The following is a 13,799-nucleotide window of genomic DNA, read 5'->3' on the forward strand; positions in this document are numbered from 1 at the left end:
CCAAAATGAGAAATACATATTTTCCCTCTTATCTGTAGTGCTATCCCTTGTTTTGGTGGGAGTTGCCTTGTGTTGGAGGTATTGGCTTCTAACAATATAATTAAACTAGATGGCACTCGGCTTGTGGTGCTCAAAGCGCAAAAAAAAATAAACAGTTCTGTGTGTGCGCTTTGAGCACCACAAGCCGAGTGCCATCTAGTTATATTATATATATTATAAAGTCAGAAGGCAGACATCTCTCCCACTCACACCAAAACAATCTAGAGTGAGGAAAAATGTTAGCCTGACAAGCCAGACGTACATCAAGATGTTGGGTCTGGGAACTCACCATTGGCAGGGCTCAATCCAAGGGGGAGATAAATGGTTGTCTGTCAAATTCCTTCTGCACGCAACAGGATAGCCCTACAACCAAGCAGAGCAACGAAGAAGGTAGCGAAGCTAGTTGATAGATTGAACTTTTGCCTGTTCTTTTCTCAAAGAAAAGCTAAACTCCAAGTCTTCCAGAGTTGCGGGCGGCCAAAGCCGATTCGAAAGGCCGCTGTTCGCCAGCAGCAGCCATAAGCCCGCCCACTGACTCTATACACGATGTGATTGGCCCGGCCAGAGGTTGGTTTTTCCAGCTCGCAAGCCAACGGAGAGTTGCTAGACTGACCCTGGCTGCAAATTACATCTGCTGCCGCTAGGGTGCGTCTAGATTTCTAGGCTAGAAAAATGTGTATTTTTGGGTAAATTGGGTAATTTGGGTCCCTTTAACAGGATGCGCCTATGAGACGCATCCTGAACTGCAACCACCATTACGTGGTAAGTACAGTAACACAGTCAAAGGTGCAACATTAAAAAGGAAGAAACCTGAGACAAAGCTGAATTATTTTTACTTTTTTATTGCTTAAACTGCCATCTGGAACAATCTATACCAAAAGGATAAACATCTTTGCACATAAAGGGAGGTCAAACTGAATACAGGGTAGAATAGAAAAAGAATGGTCCTCTGATCGCCTGCAGCTCTCTCTGCGCTGCAGGCCTAACAAACTCACTGAAGGTCGGGCTAGCAGGAGTGACTGACTACTACTGTAAGCCCAGGTTAGGTAAGCTAAGGCAAACCGGGACAATTGCAGTGTGGCTAAAAACTGTTTTGGACTAAAACCGATGACGCTGCTATTTACACGAAAACAATATTTCGATAAAAGGTGAGTCCAACCCCACGCCCCTAACGGGTGTCATTCCCTGGGGATCAGGATACGGATCAGATGAAGATGATCAATTTAACTGTAAAGAAAAATACATAGTACTCATGTCCATTAACACAAAAACTCTTCTCACTAACCTGACTACCCTGCAGCACTCGGCACCAAAATCACATCTTTTTTGGACGTACAAACATGAGTGAATGAGACAAAACAGAAACATATGACTGGTTCTATGTCCTTTCTGGTAACAGACAAGTGAGGCAGGAATTAAGAGTTAAGCCTATAATCCAGAAGTCAACATTGTGTGTTTTGGTAAAGATCTTTAAAAAAAAAATATTAAAAAAAAAACAAACAAAAAAAAACAGAGACTTAAACATGTTATGCCATCTAAATAGTCATGAAGCAGTTAAGCTAGGGAGTAACAAACCAAAAATTTGACAAAGTTCCTGCTTCTGCACGCAGCTGCAGGTTGTTTTTTTTAATTTATTATTTTTTTTTTTTTTTATACACGCTTCCATTCATACCGGATCACGGGATGCCTAAAACATCATGCCAAGTAAGCATAGAGAACAGATCACAAGCTACTCTGATGAAAAGACAGCCACCTTTTCAACAGGCAATAAGCAATGACACTAGTTTTAAATAAATATCTGCTCACTCTGCCCGTCAGCTCGCCTGTGATGCTTCGATACGTAAATACTTTAGATGTCCTGAAATCCATAAACCAGCTTGTTTTTGTTATTTTTTTCAAGACTTCACTTCAATAAACCTGGAATTACCCATTTGATCTATTTAAAAAAAACAAAAAACTTTTAACCCATGACGTTTTACACGATACGATTACATACTGTTTTTGTCCGTTGACAAGAAGAAGCATTTATTTATTTTGTGGCACTGGACACCTAAAATAGAATTTATGGAAAAATAAGTGTTTACAAAAGACAGTTAAACATATATTGTTTTTTTTTTTTTGTTTAAGATCACCATCACTCCAAACCATAAATTTATCATTTAGTCAATGATAATAATATAACTATGATCGTTTTAACTATACTATGTATGATAACATTTTGATTACAAACCATAGCAGAAGAGTGACCAAGTTATTTGGTATATACTAAAAAAAAAAATTAAATTAAATAAAATTGAATACTGAAATACACTTAATACTCTTTTTTTTTTTTTTTCCTTTTTTTAAATAGATTTTTTTCCTCAGAGTAGTCAAGGCAGTTCTTGTATGGTCGTTCTACCGATTAAGAGGACGATAAGGGTAATAACTACTTCCTGTTCGGAGCTCCAAATAGTCAGGGAACAGAACACGCACTGCGTTTCCACGGCTGTGCATCTTTGCGGTGTGACAAGAATCAACATTTGGCACCAGCCTGGTAGCTGCACAATAACATAAAAACCTTAAGTTTTACAAGCTCTCTCAAACTTAACAAAACGGACTCGTCGTTGTCTCATCTTGCCAATGAAAAAGGTAACCAATAACAACAAATGGAGCACAACCATTGTGTAGCTGAAACTACACGTTTTTTTTAAACGTAGATGCGATCATATTCTTCCTGCCTTCTACAGTTTCTAGCTTCTGCTCTACGCTGTATATCTACTCAGGCTTACTGACGTCTAAAAGGAAACTCTTTAACAGGGAAGAAGTAGTCCTCTCTTTACTTCAAGCTACGACATAAATCTGTAACAAATTCACCAAAAGCGCCACGTAAAGTTTGATTGTCCTGTCTCATCAGTCTGAGACCCTAACGTCTTTCAGATCTCCTAACAATCCTGCTTTGTGTTTAAGTCTAAAACGAAAGCGTAACAAGCGAATACATATAGAACATAGGTAAGGTGTGATGGAACTGTGCCTACAAGGTAGCGTACAGCAGCTGGTACGAGCGCTGGTGAATGGCTGAAAGTCACACCTCAGCGTGACGGGGGTGGTAACAACAAAACGATCTCCGTGTGTGAACAAAAACAAAAATAAGGGAGAAAAGCGAAACAGAAGAAGAAGAAGAAGAAAGTGACAAAGAAAGCAAATTGCATTGGTGGACCCTGGGTCAAAAAGGAGAAAAGAGGGAAAGGGTGGCGGGGTGGGGGTGGGGGGTGGGGGGGGGTAGGGAGAGACGCCCCTTCAGACAGACAGCGAGACAAAGCTGTTGTACTGTTGGATGTTACGTTTGAGAATGTCTGAACAGGGACCCAAGACGCGCTCGAAGCGAGGCCGGTCCAGCTTGACACACTTCAGGGGGCCGCGGGCGACCACGGTGGCAGCGCGGGGACGGTTCATCAGCAGAGCAATCTCACCTAGAAAACACACACACACACACATTAAAATCTAAAGAAAACTCAACATAAATCCTTTAATAACAGACACAGAATGCCATTTTTGTCACGTGTTTAGTACCACTAGATCATTTTACCTTACAACAGCACCACAAAACAATAGAAAATAATGAAATAAGCCTGCATCATATCTTTCTCCTTAGGGACCGTTCAGTATTTATGGAATGGACCACCGGAGGAAAATAGGGGAGGGTCATGTCTTTTTATTCTTTGTTGAGGGGAGGGTCACCCAACGGTTTTTAGTCTTGGGGGGTGGGGGGGGAAAGAGGGTCACCCAACTTTCGTATTCCTGAAAACTGCAAAATTTCAAAGTGGCTTGTTCATTTAAAATTAAACATTGCAGTTGGTGCTAAGTGGAGCGTGTGAGCGCTGATCACGGTTACGTGTCAGTTAAACTTTTCATCTCCAATCCTATCTGTATTTGTGAGAAGTGGCGCTGTCCTGAGTTGAAACATAGCCTACTTTACGGCTTTACTATCGAGTTAATAGACGTGTGTGTTCGTGTTGGCCGCTGTCCATTTCCTAAGGTTCTGAAATGCAAACATTTTTTGACTAGTCTACTATTTTTAAAAGGTCGTGCACCCACAGAGGAAAACATAAATCGGCGCCTATGATAGAGGAAGACTGACATGTAATATACATGTTGTTATAATTTATTTACAAGACTGTCAAAGGCAGACGGGTATCTTTCTGCCCCGTCAGACGCTGCTCTCCCTCTCCTCTGCCTGCTCCGTGGCCACGTGTGTGAGTGACAGTCCGGTCAGCGAGCTTGCACCCGCAATCTCTTGTGGACCTTTATAACTTCGAAAAACCACAGGTTCCAGTTAATCTTATAATGGATATGCGTGTCGAGTTATTTAAACAAACGATCGGGGAAATAAACGCCTCTTGTCCGCGAGTCTCCTGATAGAGCTCCAGCTCACAGCGGGGTCTGTGAAGGTGGACAGGCCGGGCGGAAAGCCAGCGACCCCGGCCAATAGTCGTACCAAATTTGCAATTAGCCATCAATTTTCGTAAAACGGCCCATGTGTGAGCTCTACATAGTTGATTTCTCGCATAAAAAAAGTCTCAGAAGTGAATTTAGTAATGAAATAACAGACAAACAATTTATCAAGTTTCCAGTTGTTGGCCATAACAGTTGCCGCGCTCTGCACACCAACGCACTTAACTTTGAATTTCTGATTGGGCGGGCCAGCTGTCGAAGCACACTGGGTAATAACAACTTCGGGCCCAGGCCCGTCCACATTGACAGAAGTTGTTATTACCCAGTGTGCTTCGTTGAATGGTCTCAATGTTTTATTGTTTAATTTCATGTGGATACTAGTTTACTAGAGGAGTAACTTGAATTGAAGTAATGCAATAATACAGGAAGTGTGCATTTAGTTTCCATGCTTATGTGTGTTTCCACAGCAATGTTAGTGAGTAAATCTACTGAAATGGCCACCATAATAGTGGAGTGTGATGTGTAAGATGAGAAAGCAGAGGTTAAGTCATGTATGTCATGGTTGTAAAAAAACAAAGGCTAACTGTACATCTTTACCAAGCGCAAACCAGTACAGAAAACATCAATAAGTTGTTGGGGAGGGTCATGCATCTTGTCCCAATCATTTTGGAGGGTCATAGAAAATTATAGTGCTGGCAAAAGGAGGGTCATTTCTTTTTTTGACTAAAGATCCCAAAACTCCTCCGGTAGCCCCTTAAATAAAAAACAAACAGTCCCTTAGTGTCATGGTTTGGGTGTGTTTCAGTTAAGCACAAGAATCACCTAAATCAAATTGTAAGATGGTCAAGTAAGCTGACTGGTGAGTCCCAGCTGCACCCCACATCCCTGTATGCTAAACAACTACAGTGGATAGCTACGGCCATCTTAGAAGATAGCCTACACCCTTTGAATAGGGAATTCCAGTATCTCCCCTCTAGTCCCTGGTTGTAGAACTACAAGATTTAAAAACCGTTTTGTCCCAGCGTCACTCTGTTAAACAAACTTTTTTGCACATCTTTACTTACACATAACGCACAAGCACCTTGGTCATGTACTAGCTGTAGAATTTCTGCATGTAACTGTACAAGTCAATGTGGTCATGTACTGTTTTTTTATCATGTTCTGCTGTCTGTTTTATAGGTTTTAATGTGTTGTGTGTTGCATGTTATGTGGTGGTCTACAAAGTTGTAAGGATGTCCTGCCTCTTAGACCGTAAACATAGTTTACCTACGGGTACCAATAAAGTAACCTGAACCTGTGATGATGCTTTAGTTCTTACCAAAGTAGTCAGAGGGTCCTAACCGCCCCACTTCCACAAACTCCTCGTTCTCTGAGCGACGCTGCAACACGGCTGCAGAACCCTGAGACACACAAAAACACACACACACGCAGCTTTATTTTGTTCGTCTCTTGACTATAGTTACACGAGCGCCTGTATCAGAAGAAACCATATCATCACCATAAAGGTTGCATGTTTAAAAGGAGCTAAATGACTGCATGCATCTAATGGTAGCAAATGGGTTTTGAAATAATTGGTAACACTTTATAATGAATGCGAGTTCAAAGTCAATTACTGGTCCATTAAGCATCAACTAATCACATAAACTCGTTTCATTTCTTAACGGTGAGCTACAGGAATACATGATACATCCTGCATTCATTAACTTAATCTCTTCAGGTTACACATGACTGAAGCATGTGGTCTTTACCATTATGACAGAGCGCTACCAATTCATTTTAGGTTCAATCAATCGATAAAGCAAATGAAGACATAAAAAGAACACTGAACAGGTATCTAAACGAAAGTAGAACTACAGACATTAGAAGTAATTTAGGAAAATCTAATGCTGTAAGCTGTGTCACAACTGAATCAGTTTGGTACCATTAAGCGACAATACATTTGGTTTGATGAATTTTTAATACTGTGATCAAACTGGGAATGCAACTAATTTATCTATAAATCTATATTCTTGAATATGTAATTTTAAAAAGCATCATCAAAATCAGTAGAAAACAACTGCCCATCATAATTCTCCATCCTAATCCTGATTGACAGAAATGTAAGCGCAACAAAAATCATATTTGAGAAGCTGGAAGCAGTATTTGTCACATTTTAGCTTGTTTATCTCAAAGATCAAAGATCAGATACATGTTTAGGGTGAGGCAAGAGTTTCACGTCACCACAAGAGGGCATGTATGTGCGGGTAAAAAGAATCCAGGTTGTAATAGTTTAAAGAGCTGAAAATATGAAACAGCATTGAGTGGATCCACTGTTTGATGTAACCAGGCCAACAGTCAATTAAAGAAGTGATTCAAAAGGTAGAATTCTGGTAGTGTGACAAATGTATATGCAAGCATGTGTACGTATGTGAGAGAAAGTCAGTGATGAAGTGTATACCTCTAAGATGATGAAGAATTCATCTCCAGGCTCTCCCTGCACAACGATCTTTTGTCCGTCCTCAAACTGGACGGGCTCCAAGGCATCAGCGACTGTCAGGCGCTCCCATTTGTCAAGAGACTCTGAGAACACAGAAGAAAAGGAGTCAGCTAAAATGACAGACAGCCCTGTTTATATAATAAAAAAAAAAATAAATAAATAAATAAATAAAAAAAAAACACCACTCACTAGAAAGGTTGAACCCGTTATTGGTTTTGATTTCAGGTGAGATATTTTTATATGCTCTTTCGGGTTATTTTAATCTCAGCACCAAACACAAGTAACATGCCTCCTTTCATCTATTTTTAAATTTTGGGAAGATGAGGAGGATTTGGAAAATGAACCCACCTAGAATGGACACTTTCCTGAGGAATTCCTCGTACATCTTCCTCTTTCTCAAAGTGCTTCCCTGAAGAGAGAGATATTAAGTTAGTTAGCGTGATTGAAGAACTTGACTAGAAGTTTGAAAATAAGAGCGAGGCCACACCTACAAGGCAGTACATTATATGTCATTAAATGACACACATTCACAAGCTTTACGAACAGTGGTCTTTCTCTGCATTACAGACCCACATCTCCTTACCATAAGTATTCTCCTGTAGCTGTCTCTGTCGATGCCCCACAGCTTGACATTGGTCTTGGCTCTGACTGTGGCCGCCCTCGGGGTGCCATATATCAGGGCCAGCTCTCCAAAGCTGCCTCCCTCCCCGATGCTTGTCACCCATTCATTGTTCACATACACCTGGCAGATTAGCGGGGTAGAAACAAAAAAAGCATTACAATGCAATGGTGACAAAAGAAAAGAAACATTTTCTGTGTACATTACGACGAGGAACCGATACTTACATCCATCTCCCCTTGGTCGATGACATAGAAATTGTCACCTTCGTCGCCTGGGTGCGCACAACAATAGCGTTAGAATCACACAAAGACATGCTATGATTTGGTTTGTTCAACTAATCACTGAAAAGATGTCATCCTACCCTGCAGAATAACCGTTTCCCCGGCGATGTAGGTGACTGGAAACATTGCATCAAATATGTCACTGGAAAGGAGCAGATTTGTGAGTTGATCAGCGGAACACAGTTATCAAAAACTTTATTTATAAAAATAAATAAAATAAAAAATAAAAAAAAACACTGTTTAAGACAGGTACCTCCTCTCATTGTCGTCCAGGTGTGAGAAGAGAACGTTCTTTTCAATAGCTTTGGCCAAGGCTGCCATCGTCTTGTAGTCTTTTGGAATGACCTAAGGAAAAACAACACAGCGATGTCACACAACTTTTCATAACACTGATCGTATCAGATTGTTGACGTGGATTTAAGTGTTGCCACACTCTCGCAGCTGCTTGCACACATGAATGGCTAACCTTTCTGACATATGAGGCTGCATCCTCCTCTGTGTACACCTCTGCGCTGAAGGCTCCTCTCCGCCGGCGGCCCTTTACCACAGGGTTCATGGGTGGAGACACCTCCTCATCGCGCGAGTCTGAACGGGAACTGCTGGCCTTCTGCTGGTTCTGAATCTGCTTGGTCTCCTCCTGGTAGGGGAGGGGGAGGTGGTGGTGGTGGTGGGGTGGTGGGGTGGGTGGGTGGGGTAGATAGAGTCAGCCAACTAGGTTTATAGCCGCTGCAGTTCATCTCAGTTAAGTCAGGGGTCGTTTATAAAAGCACTTTTTGTGCAATAAAGTGCCACACAAAGTAACATACACAGGCTCATATAAAACACAGCTTACAATAGAAGAAACCCAATATATAGGTTTAAATAATAGCTCAACTAAATCTAATGTTTGAAGCCCCTCCTTAAATGATCCAGTGTCCATATATACAGGAAAACTATTTCCAGGCAAGTTTCTCGGGTCCATGTTTTGGTATATCTAATAATATGCTACAGGACGATTTAAAGGTTACTGTCAAGTGAACATCTGAAACAAATCTAATTATTAAGATTAGCTAGCTAGGAGTGCATCGTTCTAGCTTTAAATAGCAGACAAGCAGTAGTTTCAGAAACACTTTTGCAAACAATTCATGGTAGTGGTAATGTGGAATTCCAATGTGCAGTTGTGTGTTTTAATTTAATTTATGAATTGTTTGAATCAAGCAACTTTGCCTAGACACAACTGAAAACAGAAAATGCTAAAATGTTACGCATATAAAAAGGAGCAGAAGTATTTTTGCTATCGTTACGTGTTTCTTAGCCAAACTGGCAGCTGTTCTTGGACACGATGGTTGAAAAATTAAAATGTAAAAAGATTATAGAAGCTTTAACTAAAAACATGATTCGCTAAGTTATTGAAAACAATCACAGAAAAATAAATTGCAAATATTAGCTGGCGTACAAGACAGTAAGCACCTGCTGTATTATAAGAGTATATATATAGGGAATTTATTTGTGGGGGTGGGTGGCGCAGGATGTGATGGCACGGCGTGTGATGGCTGGGTTCAGTAATAAACTAGTCAAACAATGGTTTATTAACTATTTATAGAAAACATTGACTACATAACATTAACAAATATTTTAGAGAGAAATAACTATTTACATATTAAACAAACTAGACTAGAAGATGATACAGGTGGAGTGTTTCTTTTGTGAATTTGTCAATTAAATCTGGTTGGTTCAGCAGATGAAATACCTGAATACCTGGAGCCCAAATGTTATATGTATTAACACTAACCTTAAAATCATACTATGATCCAAACTAGGGTTGGGCGGTATCTAAATTTTGATACCGTCAAACCTCCTCCCTATTTTACCGCGGTATACGGTATTACCGTGACTAATTAAAAATGATGACGTAAGGCTCAGACGGCGTCACCAAACTGTTGGCTTGTGCACCGTTCAGAAACTGAATACCAAACACTAATACTTAAACAATAATAACATAACAACAACGTACAAAAAACTACTTTCTCCTCCACACTGTCACGTGATGACAACCACACATAATTACATAAATTATATTTTGTGGAGTGCAAGCGGGGCAGACGTGTGCTGGGGGGGCAGCAGCACGTGGACAAACTGCTGCCGGTTGGCGAGGAAAATCCTGTCTGCCTCCACAGCCAGCGCCCGATAGTCTCTGGAGGAAGAGAGGGGGGAGCAGGCCAGTGCGGTGCGCACGGGTGCTGGAAGCTGCCGCAGGAAAATGTGGGCGAAGAGGAATGAGGGACCCGCCGCGCCCAGCACAGCCAGCATCCTCTCCACTAACTCGGACGGCTTGCTGTCGCCAAGGCCCTTCAGGGACAGCAGGCGGTCTGCTTTCTCCAGCTCCGACAGTTCAAAGAGTTCCAACAGGAATGTTTTGAGTGCGTCATACTTGCCGTTAGCCGGAGGAGCCTCTAACAGCGCCACAGCCCTGGCTGTTGTTTAGGCATCTAAGGCCGATACCACGTGGAAATACTTTGTAACGTCCTGTGTTATTCCTCTCAGCCGGAACTGGGCCTCGATGTGCTGAAACCACGGCCGTGGGTTGTGCTGCCAAAAGTCCGGTAACTTGACGGTGGCCGCGTAGATAGCACCGACATTAGCCGCGCCGGCAGCAGTGGCCGGTGCCGCCACAGCAACAGCATTTTCACCACCGTCGTTATTTGACATAATTCAGCCGTTAACACGGAACTCGTATATCGTAACACCTCTCCCTTAAAGGTACAGTACCTTGGTGAATGTCTCTTTCAGTCTTACTTGTGGGTCACCACAATTTAATATTTAATCCTTGTCTCCTATATAAGTGCATTGCATTTTTTTTTAATGACGGTATTGATACCGTTGCTATTTTTAGACCCAGCGGTATACCGTATTACCGCCCAACCCTAATCCAAACAGAAAGTTACATGTTATTATGAATCTCAAAACTGCATGTCTCCTCCTAACTCCTGGTAAATCATATTAGACTAATGCTATCCAAAGTTAACTCTTGTTTATTTTGTTTGTTATAGGTCAGTGAATCATTGGCCCTGTGCCACGCATGCGCAACTTCAGGAGAGGAGAGGGAGGCCGCTAGTCTGTGTGACTTACAAAATTCATCGTTGTTTGGGAAAAAAAAAAAAAAAGTAATTTCGGATTTTATCTACCTGGTCGGGCCGCCCAAGTAGAACCTATGTATGGGAAAACTGTAATGCTCATTTTTCACTGAATAAGGTTTTGTTTTCCATCCACACACACACACACACACACACACACACACACACCTTCTCCAGCCTCTCGAAGTACTCTCTGAGGAAGGCCATGGGCCTCTCCGGCCTGGAGGTGCACAGCTGGACAATGCAGTCCTTCAGCAGCTGTTGAATGTTGTGTTTCTGCACGTACTGCTCACACTCCCTCAGGCTCCGCTCCTCCTCGCTGCTCGTACTTCCAGATGCCATGACGACAACCACAACCCTGCTCTGTGACCTTTAACCTTTGTACTGGAGAGAGTGGACAGTAACGGGAAAAAGGAGCATGGTTACAGATCATCATTGTACAACGTGAATTTACTGGATTACCAGAGAGCAACCCAGAGTAGGGCTGACTGTGTGTCGTGATGATGAGAATTGGACAAAGAGAAAACGTGAGAATGTGAGAAAAATAGAACCAGAGTGAGAAGGCACTGAGAGATTGGGTGTTGTTTTGGCATTAAGGAGCCTGAGTGCTTCTTAGTGTCAGGAGTGAAAACTGGTCATATGATGTGACCACACATATCTGATCACAAACAACAAACTAGGACAGGCACACTGTCCTAGGTTTATTTACTCAAAACAATCTCACTTTTTTACCAGCCTGAAAAAAAGTATTCTATCATAGAGGCAATATTATACACAAGGCCTAATTTTAGACAAATGATGAAATGAAGGCCAATGATAAAAAAAACCTGCTGTGAAACAGACCAAACCATAAAAACAAGTGCACTTGCTTGGGGTTTCAACATTTCAGGCCATGATACTGCTGCTGAGCAAAATAGCCTGACAGATCCAACATCATGTGATCAGCCACAGTGCTTCTTCAGATAGCTGATCTTGATCTAGCTGTGTAGTCTAAAACAGGAAGGCCTCATGTAACCAACATGTGCATTTCAGAGGAGTAAATGAGTGAACAAACCAACCGATTCCATCCTGTCCCTTCAAGTGTATCATACATGTGCATCAGTAGAATAGGATTCGGATAATTTCTAATCTGACTAGGCCCAGGGGAGATTACTAGCCATGTTATCAAAGATGAGGCTGGCACAGCTTTTATGTAACTAACTACACTCATGTTGGAAACTTGGCAGGCTTGCTTTAATCTAAACCTACCACAGGAATAACTAAGCAACAAATGATACGGTTTTCGGACCAGGTGGGATAATTCAAAAGCTAGACTAGAGACCCAACAACAGGGCTATTCTGCCTATTAGTAAATCGTATTTAGTTTGAATTGTTTGAGACAGTAAAAGCAGGTTATATAATTAACAAGTTAATTTTCTAATTTAGTTACTGAGCTGCAGCATCACCTCTGCTGTCTGCTAAGAAGCGGGCTGTCAATTAAATTAGAGAAAACACTGCGATGCACAAATGACCTTGCTGAACTAGTGACAACGGGGTATGCTGGGCGATGGATGATAATAACGAATCTAATGGTTTACAAATTGAGTAAATGTTATCGCCTTTAAGACGGTGTGAAGCAAAATGCCCTGTCTGTAACACCGTCTAGGTCAGGAAGGCTTCATATGAGGAGGTTGACGGCTGCAGCCAAGTAACTTACAGCAAGCAGACTAATGCTTAACAGCTACCTACGTTAAATTATAATAACCAGTAAACACAAAATATGTGAATAATAAATGTTCTATACGTTTGCCTAACTATCTTTGGCCGAGGTTATGTTAGAGAGTGTGTCTAGTTTAACGCCTAACGTTAGCTGGCTAACGTTAGCTCCGTGCAAAGGCAAAGCTCTCTTCCAATGACGCCATCTTGAGTTCTATCATAAACAAACGATAGACGGAGGAAACAAATTTCACCTATCCAGAGGTCATATGGTCCATTTACTGAAAAAACGCTAATACTCACAAGAAACTGTAAATTCCTGCCGAGCCCTTCGATAGCGACTCGGGATGGATGATATTTCTTAAAGCGTACCGTTACCAGATCCTCCTCGCTTCGATTTTTTCCCGAGCCCTGGACCGCTGCCCCACCGGATAAGGCTGAGAACCAATCAACAGCCGTCACTGACGTCAATTCTCCTCGTTCTGACATGTGAGCCCGTAACCCCTGGCAACCTTAAAGGAGACTGCACGGAAACCGTGACGTCAAGGAAATAGTTTAGAATTGAAAAAAAGAAGAAAGAAAATCGATTGATATCTGATTAAAAATTAGCCTGAAAATACCAGGAATCTCTCAATGTTGTCTTTATTTAGACCTCACTGCAGTGTGCATGGATTTCTTTTGATTTTCAACATGAGGGTATTTTATGGGACAGATCTTAAGAGGGTATTATCTGCAAAACACTTACATTTAAATGTAAAAGAAGCCTACTTATTAAGCAAAAATATAGCCCCTATCGGAATTACATTATTATATATAATATTATTACTGATGTATTAATATGCAAGCAGTATTTTATTCTTTTGGTTGAAATGCAAATGTTTTAATTGATTTATATACTGCTGGCTAGTTTAATCTATAATAAAGCATCTTATGTTATGTATGTAAAATCTGCATTAGGAGAGTAAAAAGTAACTAAAGCTGTCAGATAAATGTAATGGAGTAAAACGTATAATATGTCTATGAAATGTAGGGGTGTACAGGTATAAGTACATAATATGGAAATACTAGAGTAAGTACATACAGTAGGCTACCTCACAAAATGAACTTAAGCACAGTAAATGTACTTCCACTAGTGACCATAT

The 13,799-nt window shown here is 41.2% G+C and overlaps 1 protein-coding gene across 1 annotated transcript; it reads right to left on the reverse strand.

Annotated features, from left to right (window-relative positions):
• Window positions 1-865: 865 nt before the first annotated feature.
• On the reverse strand, window positions 866-13,107 carry prkar1ab (protein kinase, cAMP-dependent, regulatory, type I, alpha (tissue specific extinguisher 1) b). The gene is made up of 11 exons (XM_078278717.1): window positions 12,961-13,107; window positions 11,131-11,346; window positions 8,316-8,486; window positions 8,103-8,194; window positions 7,930-7,991; window positions 7,793-7,839; window positions 7,530-7,688; window positions 7,295-7,355; window positions 6,908-7,029; window positions 5,789-5,870; window positions 866-3,488 (listed from the first exon to the last, which is right to left on the reverse strand). The coding sequence occupies exons 2-11, from the start codon at window positions 11,302-11,304 to the stop codon at window positions 3,316-3,318; spliced, it is 1,143 nt and encodes a 380-aa protein (XP_078134843.1). The 5' UTR covers window positions 11,305-11,346; window positions 12,961-13,107; the 3' UTR covers window positions 866-3,315.
• Window positions 13,108-13,799: the final 692 nt, after the last annotated feature.

This window comes from Sander vitreus, chromosome 21, assembly GCF_031162955.1.
Source record: "Sander vitreus isolate 19-12246 chromosome 21, sanVit1, whole genome shotgun sequence".
Lineage (NCBI taxonomy): Eukaryota > Metazoa > Chordata > Actinopteri > Perciformes > Percidae > Sander > Sander vitreus.